The following is a 26,988-nucleotide window of genomic DNA, read 5'->3' as shown; positions in this document are numbered from 1 at the left end:
TTGTATTTGATTGTTACATATTATTTTCTGATTGTTAAAATGAGTAACTACTGATTTTTTCTCGGTAAATCTACATTACAAAGCGGTGGTAGATTTATGTTAAAATTGCTATTTAAATAAATATTATTTGACTTCGACTTTGTCTAACATTTTGTCTTCCGATAACCAGTAACTATTTACTAGTAATTGATTATTGAGGAAAGAAGAATGTCATTCTTGTAATATAATATAAGGATATAAGGTTGGGAGCGGTAGTTATTTCCAATACCAATTCTCGTTTATGTTGATAATAGAGGAACTCTTCTTTTTTATCTTGGAACCGACCGGTGTAAAGCCAAAAATCTTGATGAAACCTGCATTTGGGTAAGTATGGTGAAAAACCTCTAAACTATTTTCTTAACAGATCTTTGTTTATACTATACTTTAAAAAAAACTTTTTTTAAAGTATAGTATAGTACTGCCTCGTTGGTTTATTGGCTTGATGTAACGCCGCAGACCTAGAGGTCCTGGGTTCAATTCCCAGGTCGGGCCAATAAAAAGTAGTATTGGTAAGTAGTATTGGGTTTTTCTGTCAGAAAATTCTCAGTAGCAGCTCGGAGTCTGGAAGTTGGTAGTGTGTTCACTCCCGTGCCTCGGAAAGCACGTAAAGCCGTTGGTCCTGCGCCTGAACTCTTTCGGGTCGTGTTGGATTGCCGTCCCATCGGATTATGAGAGTTAGGGAATAAAGAGTGCACCTGTGTTGGCGCACAGACTTGTGCACTATAATATCTCCTGCGTAGTTGGCTAGACTCTCTTGAGATTGGTCGCCGTGGCCGAAATCGGTCTGGAGGACATTATAGTATATTAAACATTTTTAAATCGTATTTTATTCATTAAAAATGTGAAACTGATTCACAATCGTAATCGTAATAACGTTGAAAACTATCCTAACTGGAAAACCAAAAACAATGGAATGATGTGTATTTTATTTATTTTACGCGTTAACCATCGAATATAATTACAATCCGATTTAATTGGAGTTGCAACGAATATTCGAATTCTGTTCGATATTGGCCTATGATTTTGCATCCTTTTTAATCAAATCCGGATACTAAAATAGCATTCGATCGACGATTATTTTGAAAATAGAATGCATTAAAATTATATTTTAGTAGTATGAAAAAATATGCTACACGTACAATTTATCCAGGCCAATAATAAAAGGAATGTGATTAAAAAAAACAAGTAACTGGTCTGAAAATTAGACACAGAATAGAATGTCGGCAACTAATTCGCGCCAATAATGGTAAAATATCTTGGCCGCATATTCATTATTCGTTTTGAAATACGATTATTTTGTCGTGTCTTGTCAAATCTTGAATTAATATTGTGATTGCTTTTTTATTAATATGTTATATATAATATTATTAATAACTAGATGTTCGTTAGCCCGAGATATTTTTAACCAATGCGTGATTAAAAAGTCGCAATTAAAAAATACAATTGGTTTATCAATTATAAAGAGCTTGGGAGGCTGAAAATTAAGGATTATAAGATGTTGTTAGTGTCAAAAAAATTGTTAGAAATTTTAAAATAAATCTAGGTAGATAGTCAGAAACAGGGACACCTTCCGGGTTCAACTATGGCTAAGGAACATCTGAATCAAAAAACATCACCAAAATCGATCACACCGTTTACGAAAACCATTCCGGTCTGCGTGTTCATAACACACGGAATTTAAGAATATTTTTTCATAAATGTTTCATTACCTTTTATGTATTATGGTGATTAGAACATCAATAAAAAAGACATTCAAAGTAATAAAATATTGTCCGTTGATTGTATTGATAACGATATATTAAATAAATGGTCTATTATCAATATTGTTTTAAGAGGAATAGGTCTACCATATAGAATAATATATGAAATAAATGAATTAACAATCAAATTAAATGTGTACTGGCTATTGACGTCATTAAATTATCCAACTATAGAATTGTTGCAAGATATAATAAAAAGGTAAATTTCGTTTTTTGTTTATATCGATTGATATTGAACTTTTATATTTATAGTTTGTAATTTCTTGTCATATAGACTATGTGTTACGATAAAATGTTGTATTTTTTCAAAGCTTAATATGCCTACATAGTTGGAAAGAACATTAGTGGTCTAGGTGTTTTCGAAGCGAGACACAGATACAGAAAAACGTTTCATGTTAGATTTGTTAGTTTATTAATGTGTACAAAAAGGTCAGATAACACCCAGTAATAATTTTTACGTTTTAAAAAAAATAATAAAAACTGTAGTTTAGTTTAATTGACATAAAGTATTACCCTATTTAAAAAAAAAATTTCTGCTCAGTTGACAAAATAATCTCTTGAAATTGGCTGTCATGACTGAAATTGGTCAGACAGGCATTATCTTTGGTTTCGGTATTAGGCAAACGAAATGCTACTACTATTAAATATATATATAATTTTAAATAAAAACATTTATAATTAATGTCATCTAAATATCACACTAACTGAATTCCACTTGATATTGAAAGAAAATAATAAGACTGTGTCTGTATAAAAACGTGGTTATTTAATAAATAATAATAATATTTACTGGTGGTAGGGCTTTGTGCAAGCTCGTCTGGGTAGGTACCACCCACTCATCAGATATTCTGCCGCAAAACAGCAATACTTGATATTGTTGTGTTCCGGTTTGAAGGGTGAGTGAGCCAGTGTAATTACAGGCACAAGGGACATAAAATCTTAGTTCCCAAAGGTTGGTGGCGCATTGGCTATAAGCGATGGTTGACATTTCTTACAATGCCAATGTCTAAGGGCGTTTGGTGACCACTTACCATCAGGTGGCCCATATGCTCGTCCACCTTCCTATTCTATAAAAAAAAAAAAAAAATAAAGCAAATTTGTAAGCGTGCTCATTTTTGTTATAAATTCAATAGAATATTAAATATATAGAGAAAATCTTGCCGTAATTAATAAGTCGGTTCTGCCCCGTGGGATCCGTCCTGGCTGGTAAATTGCCTTGGACGACTTTAGTAAAATAGATTAATGATTAGCTTTTCTTGGTTTAAATTAATTCTAGTAAAGAAAGACGTAAAAATATTGTTTTTTTATTCGTAATTGAAATTCTATGTATTCTATTCTTTTTTTTTTTGTAATATTCAATAATAATTTAGATGTTGGTATTTTAAGTATCGTTCCAATTTTAAATATTTTTTTTTTGAATCGAATGATCTGAACTGAACATTTAAAATTAAATGTTCGAACTGTAAAAATTCGACAAAGATAGTTGGAAATATTAGTTTAGTCGTGTTATCCTATTGCTATTTTTTCTAAAAACACATCAGGAATTGCTTTGTCATTTATTAGTCCCGTAGTTTGCTTCGAAGTTTTTTTAGAAATAAAATAGTAGTTTTAATCTTGATTTCATATATGACTAATTCTACCGAGAAAAGCCGGCAAGAAACTCAATATTTACTCTTTTTCGAAAATTAAATTATATAATTAAAAACAATTGAATTATTATTTATCCTGCATGGACAACGACTACTAACTCAACACGAATACTAACTCCACACTCTTTATCATCTTAATAATTATTTGTCAAGTAATACGCCTTTATAATTAAAATAATAACTGTTATACGTAGTTAGTTAAAATAAAACCGTGGCTTATATAAGATTACTAATTATATTAATTTGTAGTAATCTGCTTTTGAATCTTTTGATTCATGTTTCTGCGATACAACGCAAGTAAGACATAAGGTCACAATAATAATATTTACAGTGACTTAAAGACCAAATTGGACTCCAGCTATAGCAGGCCCTTCTCCCCATTCTTTACCCAATAACTCGCTGTGGGCTCGGATCCAAGCGAATATAATAATTAAAAAGACAAATGGAAGATTTGCTTGTTTCGAAAAATATTTGAAATCAAAGCAAGGAACTTCTGAAATAAAAAAAATAAAACACGTTTAAGGTTTCGGCAAATGTAACAACTTCTGATAAAACAATTGCTGTTCCCGCTAAAAATCAGAGGATTTTGTACCTTATAACTGTTATGTTACGTATTTTGGATACAAAATTGCCGTGCAACTGAACGAATACATACTTTCAAAAATCCCGATGACTTTTGTTGGAAATTTCCATTTACCTCACGTGATTTACCTTACCGCACGTGTCAATATAATTCCATATAATATACTCAAAAAATATGTGGTTAAAAAACTAATGATTTTAATTTATAATGAATGAATCTATAACTGCTTAAAACTGGGAGACTTTAAAAAATTAAAATATTACAAATAATTACCGCCATATTTTTTTTCGTTAATGTTTCTGTTTTTTTATAGTTTTCAATTTTTATAATTATATGACAATAACCTATCCCAAATGTTTATTTATAAAATTCATAAATGAAATTACAGGTCTACGTAAAATAAAACTAAAATAAATATGTACAATAAATGAAGCTTACGACAAATAATGCAAACTAATCCCTAAGGGTAATTTTTTTTAAAGTACCTTATAATATAAAAAAAATCAAAATTATCTTCGAGATGGCAATTCCTTTTTCATAGATAAGATAGAAAAAAATATTATAGCCGTTCAAAACAAAATTCAAAGGTACAATGATTTTCCTGAAAAGAAAACATATTCTTTATACGAAATAAGAAGCCTAAGAATTATCTAACTAATTCAAGTTCTAAACTACAGAAATCAATAGACAAAATTTATTCTTTTCTATAGGACTAAACACATCCTATTATAAACCTTAACGGTAACGCAATAAGCATTGATATACGTTTGGGGGGTTGCCAAAATTCAATCAACTTCTTTTACGTTCAGTGACATTTTCCCGACAATCTAAATCTCCCGAGGCAGCCTTATGATGAGGTCTAATCGAGTTTATTATACTTGTATCGTGGTCTTTTATAGTCTGTCATTGATAAAACTTTTTGAATTGTTAGTGATACAACCTTTTAAGAAAGTATTTTGGTGTCACTTGTAACCCGGTGGCTTATTTAAGTAGTATATTTGTATAATTTTGACGCTATATCCTTTGGTTTACTCTAATATTTTTAATTACCATTGATTTTAGTGTTAGGGTTTGATAAATAAATGCTGAAATCGTAATAAAATTCGTGTGAAATTAGAAATTAAAGTTATGGTTGTAAATTATACTAATTATGGTGACGTTCTTTTGACTGATTTCGATCGGATTTATAGTGTGCAAGTGTGTTAAAGCTTCTTTTTGCATTTATTCGCCTTAATTATTCCTTACTTCATCACCGCCACTAACTATGAAGGAACTAAGAACTAAGAAGTTAAACCGGATCACAACAATAGTAAATAATGCTATTTGGCGGTAGAATATATAAGAGGGTGGTACGTGCTAAGACGCAAAGCCCCTAATTACCAAGTACTTGAAAATAATTGTTATTCTCTTTTCGTAAATGAATGAAATTAAAATTAATCTAGAAATAAAGTTTTTTATTATTACATTCAATACATATAACATTTAATTTATAAAGCGGAATATTTTATATGTTTTTACCTTTGTGAAAATAAATAAGACCAATAAATAATAGGGTAGGAAAATCTTTTGCGACCATTTTGCTTCCGCCTCGCATGTTAACCTTTATCAATCTAATTTATTTTCTTCTGGGATATAACTTGTGCTTAGCAAAGACTTAAAAATTATACATAAGTTAAATATGTATGTTTACTTTGATGATTTATTTGGATGAATGTTTGGAATAATGAATTGTATCATAATCTGGTTAGAGGTTAATCTACAGTTTCTGAAATTATGATTATTATGTGTTTGTAAAATCTTTGTTTCGAATTTATAAACCCGTTTCACTAACCGTTTAAGCTGAAATTCTACCCTTAGTTTGGTGTTGGTGAAAATATTATGCAGTTATTATAGTTGCTTTGTTTAATTACATCAATTAAATAAAAATAAAAATGTGAATTAAAAACATATATAATTAAATATATATTATAATAATATGAATTAAAAATATAGTTGCTATGAGACGAGATGGCCCCGTGCTTGGAACGCGTGAATCTTAGTCGATGATTGCAGTTCAACCCAGGCAAGCCCCTCAGTATTTTCATATGCTTAATCTGCGTTTATAATTCATCTCGTGCTTGACGGTGAAGGAAAACATCTTCAGGAAACCTGCAAGTATCCAATTTAACTGAAATTATGCCACATGTGTATTCCGCCAACCCGTATTGGAGCAGCGTGGTGGAATAAGCTTCTTCTCAAAAAAAAAAAGAAGAGGCCATAGCCCAGCAGTGGGACATGGACAGGCTGTTACTTTCGAGGTGCCAATATTTAGACTTATTTCTTATCAACTATTAAATGAACATCGATTATATTAAAAGCTTTCGAACTAAGAACTAATTCGTTACAAAATACAGACTATGATTATCCGGTATATCTATTAGAAAAAGATTACGTTGTTTTGTTACCTTATTGTGAAAAAAAGGATAAACCCGCTAAGCCTGTGGTCTCCTTTAAACGATATCGGCCGCTAATAGCGTCAGACCGTACGTCACGTCTCGAGGCTTGCTATATGCGACGTGACGTGACGTCACAATAATTCATTTATCTAATGCAAAAGAATATTTTCGAACCGGAATGCTACCTGAAAGCACTTCCAAACAAACAATCACAAAATCTTTATGTACTACATGCATATACATACTACTTGGTATATAGAGGAAACACTGAACGATTTAAAATTACTCGTAAAAGTCTATATATAAAAATATTTTATATAATTGAAAATTTGCTTTAAAATATTGGCTATATTATACATTATAGTGGATCGGAAACAAAACAATCCATTGTGGTTTGACCGTAGTATATCTCGATTTTATGTGGTTTGTCCTTTATTTGCGAGCATTTACAACATTATCAAATATTATCTTATAGATAATACAGAGATAAGAAAATATAAGGCAACGTTTGCAAACAATATGGATTGATTGTTTTAATCATATTTTTTTACTGAATAGGTAGGCGCATGAGGAAATGGGTCACCTGATGGAGTATGCAAGGTCACCGACGTAAGAAATATTAACCATCATTACATCACCAATGCGCCATGCTAACCTAACCGTGGGAATTAAGATGTTATGTCCCCTCGTCCCTGTAAGAACACAACAATACTAAGTACTGTTGTTTTGTGGTACAACATTTAATAGTACCTACCCAGACAAGCTTGAACAAAGCCCTATGTTTGTTTTACAATAGCCGTAGCATTAGTAACACTGCGTACTATTTTTGTTTTATCGTTATTTATTTGTTGTCTCTACGTGCTGAGCAGCGTGTCGATTGCTCTAAGTACAGAGATTAATCCATTTAAAGGTTGCACAGGATGAAAATCTATCTTGTTAATACTTTTACTGTAAACATGAGTTTGGATTTTCTTTGTATTTATTGTATAATGTCTCAATGATCTAAATCCTTACGAGTATAAATCAGAGTAAAGATTTATTTTTTGTATAGGGGGGTGGACGAGCATATGGGCCACTTAATGGTAAGTGGTCACCAACGCCTATTGAAATTGGTCTTGTAAGAAATGTTAACCATCGCTTACATGCGCCACCAACCTTGGGAACAAAGATATTTTGTCCCCTGTGCTTGTAATTATCCTGGCTCACTCACCCTTTAAGCCGGAACACAACAGTTGTTTTACGGTAGTATATCTGAAGAGTGGGTGGTACCTACCTAGACGAGCTTGCACAAAGCCCTGCCGCCAGTCAAATTAGAGATTTTAGAGATAATTTTATACACGTTTTTGATCAGACATAATCCTTGAAATTATAATGTAGTTTACATACAATATTATATTTTTAACTTTGAACTGGATTATACATACAAAATCAAATAACACATTACTTATTTTACTTTTTATCTCTTCTTCACGGTAAAATATATATTAATACTTTGTATAGAAAACTTTATCAAGCTTAAAAGGAATTGAAAAATTCTGCAACGACGTACATCTTACCTTTATTTTCTAAAATTGAGAACATATAACAAAACGGTATATCTAAGATTCATTTTAAAAATATATAAAGTTTTGCTAGACACAGTCCTGTTACGTCTAACAAAACTCGCTTGCTAGTCATAAATAAACAAAAAAACGACTCGATTCAGATACCAGAAACTATTATTTCCGTTTGGAAAATTTTCGCAACTGGAAAAACAGTAAATTTTAAACATTATTCTGTTGTTATAAAGAATATTATACATTGATATTTCGTTATTTCCTATAATATATAAAATTATAAAACATAAGTTTTTAAAAATGTTCATGCATTAATTAGCAATAAAATAAAGGTGTGTTTCAGTTTAATAAGAAGCGTAGTCAAGTCGAAGTGCTTTCGAAAAATTCGAGAACTCAATCTGCGGTTTTAATTAGTTGCTTTTTGTTATAAAGAGTAATTAAAAATGGCTGAGCCGCATCTCAGACGATTCAATGGCCACTTATCCTGGATAATTGATTGGTTGATCGATCTAATATTGCCGGTTTTTTAGCAGTTTTTAAAATGTATTAATTTTCGACGGGCCGGTTGGCGTGGGTGACAGATACTTGCCTTTCACGCCGAAGGTTGTGGATTCGGTTCCCACCCAGGACAGACATTTGTGTGCATGAACATTTCTGTTTGTCCTGTCTGGGTGTAATTATATATGTATATATAAGTATGTATTTACAAAAGAAAAGTAGTATATTAAGTATATCAGTTTTCTGGTTTTTATAGTACAAGCTATGTTTCGTTTGGGATCAGATGGCCGTATGTGAATAATGTCCCAGGATATTATTATTATTTAGTATATAATATTTACTGTAACATATACTTCGTGATCTGTCTGAAATTATAAAGCTAAATAAATGTGTATCATCTAGTTTCTTCTATAAATTGTAACTAAGATTTTGTATCATCGTCCAAGTCTACTTTCATCTAAGTTTTTCTTTCCTGCATGGGTGTGCTGGAAGAAATATCTTCAAAGCATAGATAAGAGTCCGTTTATACTTAGTTTTTTATATTGGCCTATTATTTGTAATTATTTTATTATTGATACGTATAATTAAGTGTTTAACAATTTTAAAGAAAAAAAAAGTCTAATTCGTGCCACAATCATCATCATGTTCAGCCCATATTGATCCAATGCAATAGGCCTCTTCACCGGCGCGTCAATTCGGTCCTGTGCTAATCGCATCCATTGAGGTCCTCTTTCCTAATGTCATGCTACAATATTAAATTAAAAATCTAAATTCGTATAATAATAATTGTTTGAAGTTTTAACAAAATATTATAATATATTTTTTTTCGAATTGACTTTTTGCTTTTGGCCCAAATAGCTTTGACAGCGTCGCCTATGATATAATATGCGTAACTAGTGACTATAAAACATCAAATTTTACTTTAATAATTTTTTTACCGCAAACCAAGATCTTTTTCATTGTCTTCTTAAGCATTTATTCATATATCTCTGAAGATACTCGTCTAAATAACAAAGTGTAAATGCCAATTTAAATAAATAAAGAAACAAATGTATTTTGATAAATTTGAAAGTGACTTTCACATTTATAATATTACTAAATTATTATTTGTTTGTTAATTATGATATAAAAATAAAGAAATGTTCTATTCTTTTAATTTCATTGACGATGGTCCACAAACGATCTAAATTTCCACGGAAATTTCCATGTTACGTATCAATTGTGAAGATTTATCTAAACAGCGATTTATGTATAGTATCCAATTCGACGTTGATTACGCTTTGAAATTGTTTCGAGGCATTTCTTTATATTCCTTTCATCTTAAAACTAACGTTATTATAGCATCTTGTGTTATATACGTTTAATTTTCTTGGTAAACTTTGTTATAACGTAATGATGTATTGAATTGTCGTATTATATAATGCCAAATATTAGATGTAAGTTCTCATATACATATATTTAAATTAGATACGATTAATTAAAAACAATAAAAATGAACTTTATTGCTGATTCTCGGTAAAATCTCTATTTCAAATCAGTGATAGCTTTATTGCTAATTTATTCGTTGAGATTGAATTTACAATAGTTCACTCACCCCCCACACGGTAATAAAACAATGTGTGTACGCTATTAACTCAGACGAGCTAGCAACTAACAAACCGTCTTTACATAATGAATAATTTGTTATATTACTTAACATTGATATGAAGTTACATTCTTATAAAAGACTATCCTTTATACGATATTTTGACGACGAAATAACTAATAAAAATAAAAGGATCTTTAAAAGTATTTTTTTTTCATTCAAATATTTAACGCTTGTCAATACATCTAACCACAAAGCATCTAAAACGCTTTAATACACAATATATAGTATGTTCCGATTTCAAAGTTATCCAATAAGGAGATATAAAACGCCCACTATCTGACTACCTTTATCCCGGCTAGATCTAGCGTTAATATTATTGTGGGACAGAAGCGAAATGAAAAAGAAATTCTTTTGTATTTTTCAACCGCGCAGGAATAATTAACCGCTTTGTCTTGCTTTTATTCCCTGTAATTATTATAATTAGAGAATATTTAGATCTTATGTAATTTTATTTCTACCGCCCATATACATTGGCGTTATAAGAAATATTAATAATAATGCGCCACCAACCTTGGGAACTAAGGTGTTCCTTTGTGAAATTATAATTGTAAAGGATTAGAAATTAAAAAAAATACCGCAGGGTTTCTTTCGCCGGTTCTTCTCAGGTCTGAGGTGTTTATTGTCGAACCGGTAGTAGATTTATGACAATATATAAATAAGCTTCTATATTGAATAAAGATTTTTTTTTGACTTTGTGCAACCTGTTACACAGACTCACTCACCCTATCAATTGGAACACAACAATACCAAGTATTGCTATTTTGCGGTAGATCATGTGATGAGTGGATGGGCTTGCACATAGCCCTACCACCAAGTAGCTAATTTCTTAAGTAATTTAGTAGGTAAGTTTTTTAATCGAAAAAATATATCATATTTTACTGTAATTATAAATTATCATTACGTTAAAATCAAGGTGGCCGAGATGGCCTTGTGGTTAGAAGGTAGCCGAGATGGCCTAGCGGTTAGAACGCGTGAATCTTAAACGATGATCGTGGGTTCAAACCCGGGCAAGCACCACTGAATTTTGATGTGCTTACTTTGTGTTTATAATTCATTCTTAGCCCAGAATTGGGATATTTACACTCGTAAATATCCCAATGCTGGGCTAAGAATTCCTCTTCTTTTTAGGAGAAGATTTAAGCTTACCACCACGCTGCTCCAATGTGGATACAGATGATACAAATTAAGCACATGAAAATTCATCGGTGGCTTTGGTTTGAATTCGCGATTAAGTTTCACGGGTTCTAAATACTAGGCCATGTCAGCTCTCTCTCTGTTTCTTTACTATTTTCTGAATCATCAGTTGAGGTTTCTTCTTCTAATTGCACCATTACGGCTCATCTTTTGTAGTTACAAAAAATGAATAAAAAAAAAAGTTACACTAAAGTAAAATACATTGTATATTTACCTCTCTGCCTGTCATAAGCGTTTATACATTCGCTTGTTTGAAACTGGCTGATAAGCGCAGTTTTGCCAACTCCAGGAGCGCCGACCATCGCAACGCGATGGCATGCTACTGGACGTCGTTCTTGGGACTCTGGTGCAGATTGTGCGGGCGATGATGGTGCAAGGCTGCCGGAGCGCGATCGACGTCGTCGGAACGAGTCACCTCGGTTCACTATGCCTGGTGAAAAGACAATATATATTTTAATACCTAAAATGTAGTTTTGAAATGTATGAAACAAGTTAGTATTTTTATTTATTTAACCTTATTTTCATCAAACAATTGTTTGCAAAAGTCGAACTTAACGTCATCTAAATACAATACGAAGCGTTCTCTGCCAACCTTTGGGCTAAGCAGATATTCATAATAGCGACAAATGATTAAAGACATATACATTATTAACTTTATGACTGCTTCGGTGGTGTAGTGGCATATGTAAGGCCGGAAGTCCTGGGTTCAATTCCGAGGTCGAGTCAATAAAAAGTTATTGGGTTTTTCTGTCAGAAAATTCTCAGCCCGGAGTCAGGAAGTTGGAAGTGTGTACACTCCCGTGCCTCGGAAAGCATATAAAGCCGTTGGTCCTGCACCTAAGCTCTTTCCGGTCGGATTATGAGAGCTAGGGAAAAGAGAGTGCACCTGTGTATGCGTACACGCTTGTGCATTATAAATTTCTTGCGCAGTTGGCAGTTGGCATTTGACTCTCTTGAGATTGGCCGCCGTGGCCAAAATCGATCTGGAGGACATTATTATTTTAATTAACTTTAAATACTCATCATATTATATTTATAACACTTTTATCTAAATTATGCTTATTGTATTAAATATTTTGTTAACTAAAAAAAATGTGTTTTATGTTGAGCAGCAGCAATAAGTAATTTAAGGTAAAATAATATAAATACATCTAATACAATTATGTACGTACATATTTTATATTTAAATATAAAATAGTATATAATAGTAAAAAATTGATGAGATTCGTGTGGATCTGATTTTAAATTAACAAAATCTTGTTAATTGATTAATAAGAGATTGTTATAGCGTTCTTGGAAATTATTTAAATTCATTGAATCTTATTTCAAGTGATTAACATGACTAAAAGTTTTATTCGTTAATTTTAAGCAATACATATAACTTTTATGTCTTCTCTAAAACGTTGGTTAGAGTTAGATAAACTAATTTGGATTTAATGTGAACGCTCATTGGTCATCACGTCATCGACTTTAACCGACCAATCACAATTTATATTAAAGCCATGTTAGTTTATTTTACTTTTATCAGCGTTTCAAATACTGGAGCATGAAATATTTAACTTTTTATCTTAGACGGTTACATTTTTCAAGTTATATTATACTTCCAGTCTGAGAACTTTCGAGAGGTTTTATATCGCTAATTCTGCTATTCATGTTTTGCAAGTGTTGGCTCCACTTCGCTGTAAAACGTGAAACGACCAGACAGATGATTTAAAATATAAATACCCTTTAAATATATAATACTAGCTGCCGTTCCGGTTTGAAGGGTGAGTGAGCCAGTGTAATTACAGGCACAAGGGACATAACATCTTAGTACCCAAGGTTGGTGGCTCATTGGTGATGTAAGCGATGGTTAACAATTCTTACAATGCCAATTTCTATGGGCGTTGGTGACCACTTACCATTGGGTGGCCTATATGCTCGTCCGCCTTCCTATTCTATAAATAAAAAACACTGTCCATAGATAAAACCGTATTAAAATCAATTCCGCAGTTTTTGATTTTATCCCACTCAGACGGATAGACAGATAGACGTGCTGATAGATGCGACGTTAAGATTTTGTTTTATAATATATACTGATAATGTAAATGATACAAGTGAATCAGAAGTAAATAAAATACATTTAATTTATTTACTTTAGGATTTAATTACTTGATAGTTATATGGCTATGACGTAAATATTGACAAATTATTATAAAACTAATCGTAAGCGTACGATGTATCAACGGCAGTATGACCAATATCAGGAACCACCCGAGTTTCTCCAAAGAAAGAAGAGACCACGAGCTCTCAACGTTTTAACTTAAAAAAACGACGCCTTATCTATCCGTCGTATCCTTTTCACAAAGAGAACAATTTTCAGATGCCTCATTTGTCAGTCTGCCTAATTAATTTAAATTAAAAAAAATACATTAAGGGTTCATACATTGTTCAAAAATAGGCTACAAATCAGTAATACATATTCACGTAACCATCAGCAGAGTATCGGAAACGAACAGTTTCGACATGTGATGTCAGATTTATTGTTGTGAAATGTTGATGACGTCAATCCTAAACGATTGCGCCCGCGCAGCTTGAGTATACAAACTTTCACGCGTTCGTTGCTCATGTTTATATTTATTGAAATGTTATTTGTTGCATTCGAATTTTAAGCATAAAATATTTTAATTATATAGAAGATTAAATTAATTATCTGTGTAGATGTAATAAGATCTTAACGTAAGCAAAGTCTTAAGAATAGTCAAATTATTGATTAGAAAATTTTCCTATGCCGTTTATTTCATTATTGCGTTCTATAAATAAACATTATATATATTTTAATAGTATGTAAATGAGTTTATTTAAAATAAGTTTTTATAATTATGTAATAAAACCTACTGCACAGATAATATTAGGGTATAACTCTGTGCATGAACGCAGTTACAATTTTTTCTCGCCCTCTCATAATATGACATATGTAAGAGAAATATAATATATGTAAGAGATTTTCTATGACATGCGCACATTATAAATTTGTCTGGAAGTGTAAATAATAGTTTCCGCATACTGGGTAATTCATGACGTCATACCGTGAGTGTGTTTTAAAAATAAACCTATATGAGTACATATTTATGGTATAGTTATGATTAAGCTTTTATTAAATATGCATTATTAGGACCCCATTAAGATGGTATGGGTAATACTCTCTCTCATACATTATTATATAAAGACACAATAATATTTAGAAATCAAATGAACCAAACAGGTCACCTGATGGTAAGTGGTCACCACCGCCCACAGACATTGGTGCTGTAAGAAATATTAAAAGCAGTGATTTTTTTTCGTATATGTCATTGTTTATCTGATTGTTTTGAATTATGGTATATTTCTTGTTAAAAAATGTCCAGAATAACGTTTGTGCCATCGTACGATCAACAAAAAATAAGTAGCATGCTATTTGAATCAACTAATTATTATTTAAATTAAGAAGTATTGCAATGCAAGCTTTAGATACCAGCATAAGCAGATTAACAACAGTACTTGGTATTGTTGTGTTAGGGTTTGAAGGGTGGGTGAGCGAGTGTAATTACAGACACAAGGGACATAACATCTTAGTTCTCAAGGTTGGTGGCGCATTGGCCATGTAAACGATGGTTAATATTTCTTAAAATGCCGATGTCTATGGGCGTTGGTGACCACTTACCAACAGGTGGTCCATAACGCCATGAAAATCGAAGTTAGAAGGAAACTAAAAAAGTTTAAAACAAAAGCTATTTAATCAAACTCACGAAGAGAAGAGCAGAATAGAAAGCAAATAAAATAATTATTTATACAAGCAGGTTTCTAAGGAAACTTTTAAATAGTCATGTTACAATCTTAAAATAACTTCAAAAGTCAAACTTATGATCTTTATTAAAAATAAGCGTTACACTTCGTTATTGATTATCAAAAATCTACCATCGCTTTGAAAAGAAATCCGTGAGACTGTCAGACCAAAGAATCTCAGCGGGATTTCGTGTTTACAATTTGTAATTTATTAACAATTAATCGCAAACATAATTGGTTTCTAACTTTTAATAAATAAACACTCTTAATAAAAAAATATAAAAACCGCAAAGTAATCGATTTACATAGAAAGCAAATACGAATTCTCCAGACAGACCATCATTCAACTATTTAAAGAAACAGACGCGAGAGAATATGACGAGTGTCGATTAACGTAACGCTCGAATGGATTCCGTATCGAGATATTGACTGAAATCGCAATTATAAATGTATAAACACAAATGTATAGAAAAATTCAAAGCTTTAGCATTAAAGTTAATCGATTTTTTTTTATAAATTACTTTGTAAAAAAATGTTTTACAAAGTAATTTAGGTAGAACTGTTTTTGATGTGTAATATGTTTTTGACATTTTAATTTTAATAATGAAACATTTCAAACACGGTTATAAGAGGAAATGTCTATAGATTACATACCGGAATATGGGAGGCTTACAGTAACAGTAACAGCCTGTGAATGTCCCACTTCTAGGCTAAGGTATCCTCTCCCTTTTTTAGGAGAAGGTTTTGGAGCTTATTCTACGACGCTGCTCCAATGCCACCCGCACCGGTGGAATACACATGTGGCAGAATTTCAGTGAAATTAGACACATGCAGGTTTCCTCACAAATTAGGCACATAAAAATTTCCCTTTTTTAGGAGAAGGTTTTGGAGCTTATTCTACCACGCTGCTCCAATGCAACCCGCACCGGTGGAATACACATGTGGCAGAATTTCAGTGAAATTAGACACATGCAGGTTTCCTCACAAATTAGGCACATGAAAATTCAGTGGTACTTGCCCGGGTTTTAACCCACGATTACCGGTTAATATTCACTCGTTCTTACCACTGGGCCAGCTTGGAATTAGAGGGTTTACTTACAATCAAACTAATTTCCATCATATGATTATTGCAGGCAGTTAAAGCAATAGATTAAATGAACATCAATTTACGCAACGAAATTACATGAAAGTTAAGAGGCAAAATTTACTAAATCCACAAATATCATCAGCTAAATTAACCGCCGTATTAATAAACAATCAATTATACTGAATGAAATAAAAAACGTCATAATCATTTCTGAAAATATAGCGAAAACATAAATACAATAGACGAGATAGGGACTTTAAAGTATATGCTTTATTAGCATGAAGAGAATGCAGAACGTTTTTCCCGTCTGTACTGGCCGTCGTCGCGTTTGGACTATACTACCACTCACCATCAGGTGGAGTGGAGACATTTGCCCTCCCGGCGAATATAAAAAAGAGACGTTTTTTTTTAATTGAAATAAGTACTAAGTCAAAATACATAAAACTTTTAGCAGAAGATGCAGCACGTTTCGGAGGTTTTAGCATATAATTTTATTGTATAAGACATGTCCAGGTTTAGAGTTTTCCATGTTAAATGGCGGGTACTAGTTTTATATGGAGCGACTGCCGCCTGACATCCAAAACCTAGAGTAAGGAACCAGTTCAGGATAGAGAGATGTTGTGGAAATTTGGTGGAATTCAAGATATCAGGATATTTATATCACGGAAAATACAGGGCGTAGCATAAGTAGCTTGGGGAAGGTGAGGTCGCGTACTCGTATGTTTATATCTCTTATACTGGACAGGTACAAAGATACAAACACCCCTATTGTATAAGTATAAGTAGCTGCACATAGCAGTTTCATTCGCTTTAAGCTTAGACTATTGACGTGATCAGCGTGAATTTCATGTTCTCTTGTATGTGATAGAATTGGATGACAGGCCATTTACGAAAAAACAAAATAAATTTAAAAATGTATCTTAATGTGTAACATTTGTGTAATTAATTTTGATAAAATAAACGAAGTATTATTTAGACGTCTGTTATTCTTACAAATCCTTGAAACGAATATTCTACAAAAACTATAAAGATTAATGTTAATTTTAAAATAAATATACTTCATTCAAAATAAAACAACTTTGATAAATTACACATCAAGTTCAAGAGGAAATAATTATTCATAATATTCCATTGCTATTCCACGAAAATGGGTTACTAAAGAGTTAAATAAAAAATAACTTACAAACTAATTGTGTTTCTTACAATGTAGGGTTAGCAAAACAGTGAACAATAATGTAATCATTATAATTGCAAGCCGTTTGCTTACATACAAATGCGTAGTAGACTGTTCGGCCTGATGGGATCGAATATAGCACAAACACAAACCAAGGGCTAAAACAAGCAAGACGGAGGAATTGACGTCATACTTTAAATGCAGATTTACAAGTGATTCATGAGCAAATGCGATTTTAGAGGTGTGTCTGATGCCTTTGAGTTTATAAATACTTCTCTGTACCTCGTTGGTCTGGTGGCTAGTTTATAAAGCTGCAGATTTGGATCTAATATGACCAAAGGTATAAATATAGTTAATGGAGTTTTTCTTTCGATAATATCTCAATAACAAACTGAAATTTGGAAGTTGGCATTGTCTGCTGTTGGTCCTGCACCTGAACTCTTTTTGGTCATGGAGTAAGAGAACAGACTGTGCACCTGTGTTTTTGCAAACTTGAGCACTATAACATCCCTCTTATATTGTAATCGGTAAGGAAGACGTCATACTTTTATTATTGACGTATTATTATGCTTTTTTCATCATTATTAAATGAAATTAGAATTTGCTTTGTAAGCGTTTTATTATCATTTTTTTATTATTCATCAAGCATTCAGGTGAATTAGAAAGGGACAATAGACAAACATTTATTCAATTATCTTTACTGTAGCTGTGAATGTTGGTTTAAACTTTCCGAGTTAATTTTTTTTTTTTATAGAATAGGAAGGTGGACGAGCATATGGGCCACCTGGTGGTAAGTGGTCACCAAACGCCCTTAGACATTGGCATTGTAAGAAATGTCAACCATCGCTTATAGCCAATGCGCCACCAACCTTGGGAACTAAGATTTTATGTCTCTTGTGCCTGTAATTACACTGGCTCACTCACCCTTCAAACCGGAACACAACAATATCAAGCATTGCTGTTTTGCGGTAGAATATCTGATGAGTGGGTGGTACCTACCCAGACGAGCTTGCACAAAGCCCTACCATCAGTAACTGATTAATTAACTGAGTTAAGGCTACATCGACTAATTACTGCAAGAAAATTTAAACATCTCGTTTTTTTATCTGTATCCGCGATTTCGTACTGATAAAAAAAAACCAGTTGATATATAACTTGGAACAGAATGTCACTGCGTCAAAGCCAGGCAAGTGTCACATCATAAATTATCATGGAATCATGGGAAACTAACATGGGTAGAAATACTTATTAAAGTACTATGTATTTACTTTTCTTAACATTATATTATTACATAACGTTAAAATATAAGTCTTTATCAGTATGTGTATTTGAATATGAAATTCAATTATATATATATGCCAATTATATATATATATATATATAAATATATATATATATATATATATATATATATATATATATATATAATAAATATATATATAATATATATATATATATATATATTATGCCAATTATGAATGCAAAAGGTTACAAATTTCTTACAATTAATTAATTCAACTTAAAATAGATCTAGAAGCCGAGATGGCCTAGTGGTGAGAATGCTTAAATCTTAACCGATGATCGTGGGTTCAAACCCGGGCAAGCACCATTGAATGTTTATGTGCTTAATTTGTGTAATTATAATTCATCTCCTGCTTGACGCTGAAGGAAAACATCGTGAGGAAACCTGCATGTGTCTAATTTCATTGAAATTTTGCCACATGTGTATATTCTACCACCGTACCGTGGAATAAGCTCCAAACCTTCTCCTCAAAAAAGGAAGAGGAGGCCTTAGCCCAGCAGTGGGACATTAACAGGCTGTTACTGTAAAATAGATCTAAATAGACCAAATACTAATAGTTGGGCTGAAATTAAATCGTTTTGCATTTTTTAGTTGTCATCGTAAAGTGATAAGAAATATTCTTAGCAAATATAAGCTTTTTCTGGTTTGTAATTCGGAATTTACTTGATGTCTTGGCACATTCAAGACACGTGCCAAACACCTGCAATGCGGGTGAAAAGTCAAAGAATTGTAAGCGGCGATTCCTTTTTAATGGAAATAATAACATACTATGAAAATTTCGAATTTCTTCTCAAAAGTCCGTCTTAATGGATGTAATGAAAAATATTAAAATAGGTGTTTGCTTGTAAATGGTTATTAGACAATTAATTAGCTTATATATTATAAAATCGTTTTACCTTACTGAATATATACAACTACGACTGTAATATTTATTTATTTATTTATTATATATATCCTTGGAAATGACAACTGAAAATGACCAATTTTAGGCTACCAGGCTTTGTGCAAGCCCGTCTGGGTAGATACCACCACCTCATCAGATATTCTATCGCCATATACTTACCATTTTTGTATTCCGGAATGAAAAACTTATGAGCAGGCACAAGGGACATCACATTTTATTTTATATTTAGACACTATTCAACCAGTTTCATCATTGTATTTAATCTCTTGATTAACCGTATTTAAAAGACTTTTGATACCTCTAAGCAAAGACTTTCTCTTCAGCAATATGTACAGTAAATAAATATGAGTATATTGTACAATCAGGTTTGTTTGTCAGCTGTGCGTCTGGTTGCCGTTACACGTTCAAGGAGGTGCGGTGGTATGTGCAAGTGATCCCGTGACTTCCCACAAGTTTTAGACGGTAGTCTAGCAATAGACCAAGAATCGTATATAAAACATCCTTAAATATATATATATAGACTCTTAGATTAGCGTAAAACAATTTAGTAGCGATATAAAAAATATTTTTCTTTTCGACCAAACATTAATATAAGTTGTGATGGAAAATTATTATAGTAAAAATTTCCAAGACGACGTCACAATTTCGAACAGGTAATTTATAAATAAACTTAAGACGTATGCGTTAGCGAGTGTTTTATTACACTGACGTAGCGGCCATGAGCGATATATCTGATAGTAACATAAAGACGCAAAATAAAAAGTAAATCACATAAAAATATTACTAATAAATCAAGCTGGCTACTGTATTTTCGTCTAAATAATTGTTTACAGAACACATTCGTATTTCAATGAACAGTTTAGAAAATCTAAATTATGTTGTCGCTTCCAGTAATTTTAGTATAATGGTTTTTTTACGCAAAATGTTTAATTACTCTGAACAACAAATAACTTTCTGAATTGAAATAAAGATATTCATTCTATTCATTCATTTTGACTAATTTTATAAACACGGATATAAATTTGACAGTACGTACTCGTAATATCTCAAATATAAAAATCTATATTGTTACATCTGCTTGAGATTAATAGAATTCGACACCGTTTGCAATGCTGGCTCATATTTATATATATACATTACTGGCATATTGTTATGCTCTTTTATTCTAGCCATATTGTTGTAACTCACCAATAGATGGCGCTGTAGCACTTTAACTTCTATAGTGTTCGCTAAAACATAAAACATCGGTTTAAATAAATACTCAGGATAACGTCTTCCGGGTTTTGTTAGTATTGTATAATATTTATATGCTCGATAGGATTTCGTGCAAGTTCGTTTAGATAGATACCATTCCTTTATCAGTTATTCTTCTGCAAAACAGCGATTGTTGTATTTCAGTTTGAAATGAGTGTGCCAGTGTAATGACGAGCTAAAGATACTATATCTTTCACACATGTGTTTCCTCAAACCCTTATTGGAGCAGCAGCAGCAACATTCCACCACAATGTTTCATACTTTCCATTAATGAAGAATATAAGGTCAAGCAGTGAGATATCTGCAAATGGCTTTTACTGTATATGTTTATATTTCATGTATGTTATCGATACATAAGAGTAACTACTAAGTTTCTAACCGGTTCTTTTTGGGAGAATGTATATTCTGCTTTATATGAAATTTTTTATTGTAAAATATTTGAATCAAAAGCTTTTGGAGCTAATCATTATCATATTTAATTGATACACTTGGTATAGAATATATGCTAACATCAGGCTTAAGATGAAATTCAATGATGCAGACTGCATAAACGACGTCGGTGTGCTGTGAGAACCAATAAAATTTTACGTCTGCTCTCGATCGTTTGATGAATTTTAAACTTATCTATTTTAAAATTAAATTTTAATCCAGTTGTAAGTTTTTTTGGCAAGCGGGAGAAGAAAACGAGGAAATTGTTTGCGAGTCACGTACGCATGTTCCACGATGTTGAAACATTAATATTTTGATTCAAGCTTTTTATAATCTGACTAGACACTCTTTACCTCGTCATGAATGTGTTGAGATTTTATACTTTCATTTATTTAAGTTCTACTTTTCGCTTATGGTTTTACTTACGTAGGAGGAGGGGAGGGGGGGGGCAGGTGTTCACATTTCCATGATGATCAGGTGAGTAGTTAACATATGGAAGCTTAACAAACAATTTCAAAACTTTAGCAATTAAAATGCTATTTACGAATGCCGTCTTGCCGTATTTATGAATGTCTGTCTTGCGTCTAGAATAATTGATAATTGTCAAAGCTTCCGAATAGCTCAATTAATAAAAAAAACATAATATTATAAAATGTTACTATGTATTGGTTGAAGAAATAGTAATTGGTACTGTATAATTTTGTGAAACGGGTTAGTTCATAAATTGATCAATAGGTGGCGTTAATAATTTTATTCGATTTTCTGAATGGCGCTATCTTTTATCAAAATAAATACTATTAGGTCCGTAATACATTTTAATAAAACGTCTGTGTCTGGAAAAGTAGTGTTTTTATGGACCTATCGAGTCCATGAAATAAAAGAATTTGGATAATACGACGGTGGCACCCTTTGGCGGAAAAATTGGCAGTTAAGTGAATTTGATTGTGTTATTGCCACAGACTGCACAAAGAACAACTCCTGAGAAGATGCCACTTTTAAAACATATATTTAATTAATTTTGTATTAAAGCGAGTGTTATATGTGATATAGTCACGTTCTATGTATGTTGGGCTTATAATCTTTACAAATATTATACACGTCTAACTACAAACGATCGTCAACCGATAAACATGAAGGACACGCGGATGAAGCCGCGGGTGAAAGCTAGTTGGTAATAAAATATACAATTATTTTTATCGTTACGCAAATGTATCATCGCTCCTCTTTAACTTGATCGTTTAAATCTTGGGTAACATCCAATAGCCAGAGCCATTTCCCATTGTTAACGATTGCGATAGGTCATGTATTGTCTCATATTAGCCAAATGACCTTTAAATATTCATCAAATACATTTCACTAACAAAAGCCGATAGACGTTGCTGTCTGTATAATGCCAATTGTTAAGGCGATCAGTTGATATATAAGCTATAGCGCCATGGAAAAATATGTACATAATATGTACACGTGCCAATATTTTTGGTATTTAGACAAACGGCGTCGAATCTCAAACAGACACACATACATCCACTTTCGTATATATAAATCTGTCCTAAAAATAAAATAATATCTCGCAATTAATATTTGTTTGTGTATAATATAGGTGTCTATGTATGTGTATATATTTCTTATATCAATGAATGTATTAATATTTATCTTCTTTTCTAGTTTACTAACATATTTTCGTGTAAGTGTTGTGGTTGTCTGGTAAGAAACAGCGTAAGGCTTAACTTTTATTTATTTCATTTTGATGTGCAATAAAGTATATAAATAAATAACCCCACCTGAGTTAGTACCACCCAGTGTCATTCACCCACAATCTTTTAATGGCTTAAAAATAATCAATTATTTGCAACGCGGAGTCAATTTTAATAGCAACTGACTTCCAGATTCTGAAACTTTGATTAAAATAATAATATAGCTTCAATTTATACGGTCATTTATGGCGTCATCGGCTGAGATTAACCAATGATCATTCAGGTTAATGCCTAATTAGTTTGAGTTTAAACACCGTTTTAGATTGAAAGTGTGGCATAGGCGCTTGGTCGGTGGCTCTTTTACGTACCTCAGGCGAGTTAAATATTTCATTGCACTTTTAAAATTGTAATAGGTACATAGCGATATAAGATTTAATACTCTTTGTTTAATGTTATGGTACTAATTGAAAATTTATCCAAATAAATATAGCTTTTTATTAAGTATGTTTAAAAAAATTTTCCGAATCAATAACTCAAAGCGTAACAAACAAACTAATTTTACCAACAACAATAACAACGCCAACGTCCAATTACCAAACTATAATATAATTACAAGCACGAGGGACACAACATCTTCGGTCCCAAGGTTGGCGCATTGGCGATGTGAGGAATGGGTAATATTTCTTACATCGCCAATGTCTATGGTCGGCAGTGAACACTTAGCATCAGGTGGCCCATTTGCCTGTCCGCCTACCTATAACATAAAAAAACAGACTCACGTATTTATTATATTTAAATATTTTATATAAAAGACGTATATATTCATTGTTTCAAAAAAAATTAACAGCGATAAAAAGCATTAGTTTTGTCTACTCTGAAAACATCAGCTCATTCACCTAAATACTTGATGCTTAGAACACGAGTCATAGCCCTCAGGGATATGTTCCTTAAGTTACCTCTCAAGCTAGCAAGAATGTATAGTTGTTAACATATTTTAGTAAAACGTTTAAGATAATTGTAACCTGCGTTAGTGATCCCAGGAGTACTTGAATTAATAAGGTGAACGCTCAAGTAAGCGTCATGTGACGTAGGTGAAATTATATAGAGTAAAGTTTACGTAAAAATATGTTAACGTATCCCGTATAAGGATTATTAGATTCGAAGGATACGAGTGACTTATTTAACCCTTATTCATGATATTTTTATCGTAGTGCTGTTGGGAGTATATTTGTAATGAATTTTATATAACAGTAACAGCCTGTGCGTGTGCTGAGCTAAGGCCTCCTCTCCCTTTTGAGGAGAAGTTATGGAGCTTATTCCACCACGCTGCTCCAATGCGGGTTGATGGAATACACATGTGGCAGTATTTCAGTGAAATCAGACACATGCAGGTTTCGTCACGATGTTTTCCTTCACCGTATAGCACGAGGTGAATTATAAACACAAATTAAGCACATGAAAATTCAGTGGTGTTTGCTCGGGTTTGAACGAACGATCATCGGTTAAGAATTACGCATTCTTTCCACTGGACCATCACTGGGAATTTTGTATATATGTTTATATTATATAACATTTTGATTTTCATATTTAATGCTGTAAACGATAAACTTATAAAACAAATACTTACATAAGGTAATTATAATGAACAAGGCCGAAAAATATAGGAATATTAATATCAACGAATCGATAAAGTTAATCTAAGCACGATTACAATAAAATTTCATAAATATTTTAGTTAAAACGTAATATGGAATTATTATTACCTAAAATTCAAATTACTAAAAACATTGAAACTTTAAATAGTAGTTCATTGAACAATGTTGGGCATTTTTGGCTGATATGTTTAGTACAAGAACATGAATTTCACGATATCACGTCTAGTCTAAATTTAAATCAGGTGAAACTGCGAAGCACAGCTTATATTATATACTTAATTGATTTGATTGATAATTGTCTACAAAACGCGTCACTTATGTATATTGATTGACTTATGTATATTGATATAACTCTATTGATATAACGTGTGCTCTATCAGCTATAACAAAACGATTCATCGTTCTATATCCATGATTTGCTTCCGATAGCCTCTACTAACTTCCGTGATGTTCTATTTATGAGATTTATCTCCGAGACTTCATAGTTAAATCCGAGAAATATAGAAATACAAAATAAAAATTATAAATATAAATCAGCTACGCCTGCATACATATATAAGTTGAATTCGTTAACATGAGCTGTAGAACTAACTACCTTAAGAGAAGAGCTGCTACTTTTTTAATATAAATGGTTAATATTATAGTATTGTTTTAATTTGAAAATAGTTAAGGACTGCAGCCGAGATGGCTCAAGGGTAAAAATGCGTGAATCTTAACCGTTGATCGTATGTATGCCTTTGATGCTTAACCGTTGATGATGAAGCACCACTAAATTTTCATGTGCTTATTTTGTATTTATAATTCATATCGTGCTTGACGGTAAAGGAGAACATCGTGAGGAAACCTGCATGTGTCTTATTTAATTAAAATTCTGCCACATGTGTATTCTACCATTGGAGCAGCGAGGTGAAATAAGCGCCAAATCTTCTCCTCAAAAGGGAGAGGAGGCCTTAGTCCAACAGTGGGACATTAACAGGCTGTTTCTATAAGGACTGAACTACAAATATCTGATAAAGTAATATTTCTTTGTTTATCACAAGAAAATGAATGTTAAAAATTTCGAGTTAAAAATTGTAATAATGTATTTGAATTAATTACTTAAGCTTTGTATATTATTTAGTGTATAGTAATATAAAATTGAATTATACGAAAACTTCGCATCATTCCTAGTTTATAAATGAATGCTAGGTAATCGGTTGTCAGTATGTGGGTTAGTTAAATTTCAATAAGTATTGGCTACGATAACTCAGTACATTAAATACATGGCTTTTAACCAAACGTACCAAGCTTTTTTTTATTCCATCGACCTGTTACTGATACTTAATCGTATGTAAATATATATCATTTATCTTTTTATTTGCTTATTTTTATACGTAAATATCTCTTTTTTTAACTTGTGTATTTACAATACCGTTTTCAAGCAGCGTTATATATTAAGCTTGTAATCCTTTTATTCAACAAACATTTATCAAACAAGGTATACATTCATAGGTTTATTTTCTTTATTTATTTTTGTTTATTTATATCCATTATATATTTATTCAAAAGATTTAAAGTTGTTTATGACATCTCGTGTTGTTATACATCCAAGATAACAACGCTTAGTAAATGGAGCGAGGCGGAAAACGTCGACCGCTATCGGAAGTAGATCAAAGGTGTTGAGTGTTGGATACAGCCTTTGTTTTGATCGAACAGACATTATCTGAATTATTATCAATGGAATATGAAATAGAAGGTCATTGAATATACCTTATCGTTTTTATTGCTCAATATTTAGTTTAGTTTTAGTGTATTCTACGCGTATGTAATATTCATTTGATTGAGTTGAAACTTTGTAAAAATATTTTTGGTTCTTGCTTAACGGTACCGTTGCAGTACCATCAATGTTTAATAGACACGAACTGGTCGTTAGATAGTACTTAAAAAAAAGTAGATTTCTATTGTATTGCGGTTCTATAGATAGGATTTTCTTAATCTCCTTATAGCTTGTAAATTTCACGGTTATAATTATTTCAATGTCGTAGGGCATCCCTCAGCTCGGTGGAATAAGAATCTAAACTTATGGGGACTTGACACGGAAGCTGGAGTAATTGGATCTTTGTTGAAGCTTAGGAGATATCTATGTCCAGAAATGGATTGTGATTAGCTGATCATTACCACTATCATTCATTATGATTATGAATGACGTCATATGTAAATATTAAGTATAATAATAATAATGTCCTCCAGACCGATTTCGGCTACGGCGGCCAATCTCAAGAGAGATTAGCCAACTGCGCAGGAGATATTATAGTGCATAAGTGTGTGCGCAAACACAGGTGC

The 26,988-nt window shown here is 32.1% G+C and overlaps 1 protein-coding gene across 1 annotated transcript in view; it reads right to left on the bottom strand.

The window, feature by feature from the left end:
• LOC126774322 (GTP-binding protein REM 1) overlaps positions 1–26,988 on the bottom strand; it is a 125,825-nt gene that overhangs the window by 16,607 nt on the left and 82,230 nt on the right. Inside the window, exon 2 of the mRNA XM_050495791.1 lies at positions 11,577–11,792. Coding sequence (XP_050351748.1) covers positions 11,577–11,792 — 216 coding nt within the window. The remainder of the gene's footprint in view (positions 1–11,576; positions 11,793–26,988) is intronic.

Source organism: Nymphalis io, chromosome 16 (assembly GCF_905147045.1).
Source record: "Nymphalis io chromosome 16, ilAglIoxx1.1, whole genome shotgun sequence".
Lineage (NCBI taxonomy): Eukaryota > Metazoa > Arthropoda > Insecta > Lepidoptera > Nymphalidae > Nymphalis > Nymphalis io.
The sequence above is the reverse complement of the archived record's forward strand: the minus strand, read 5'-3'. Positions and strand labels throughout refer to the sequence as shown.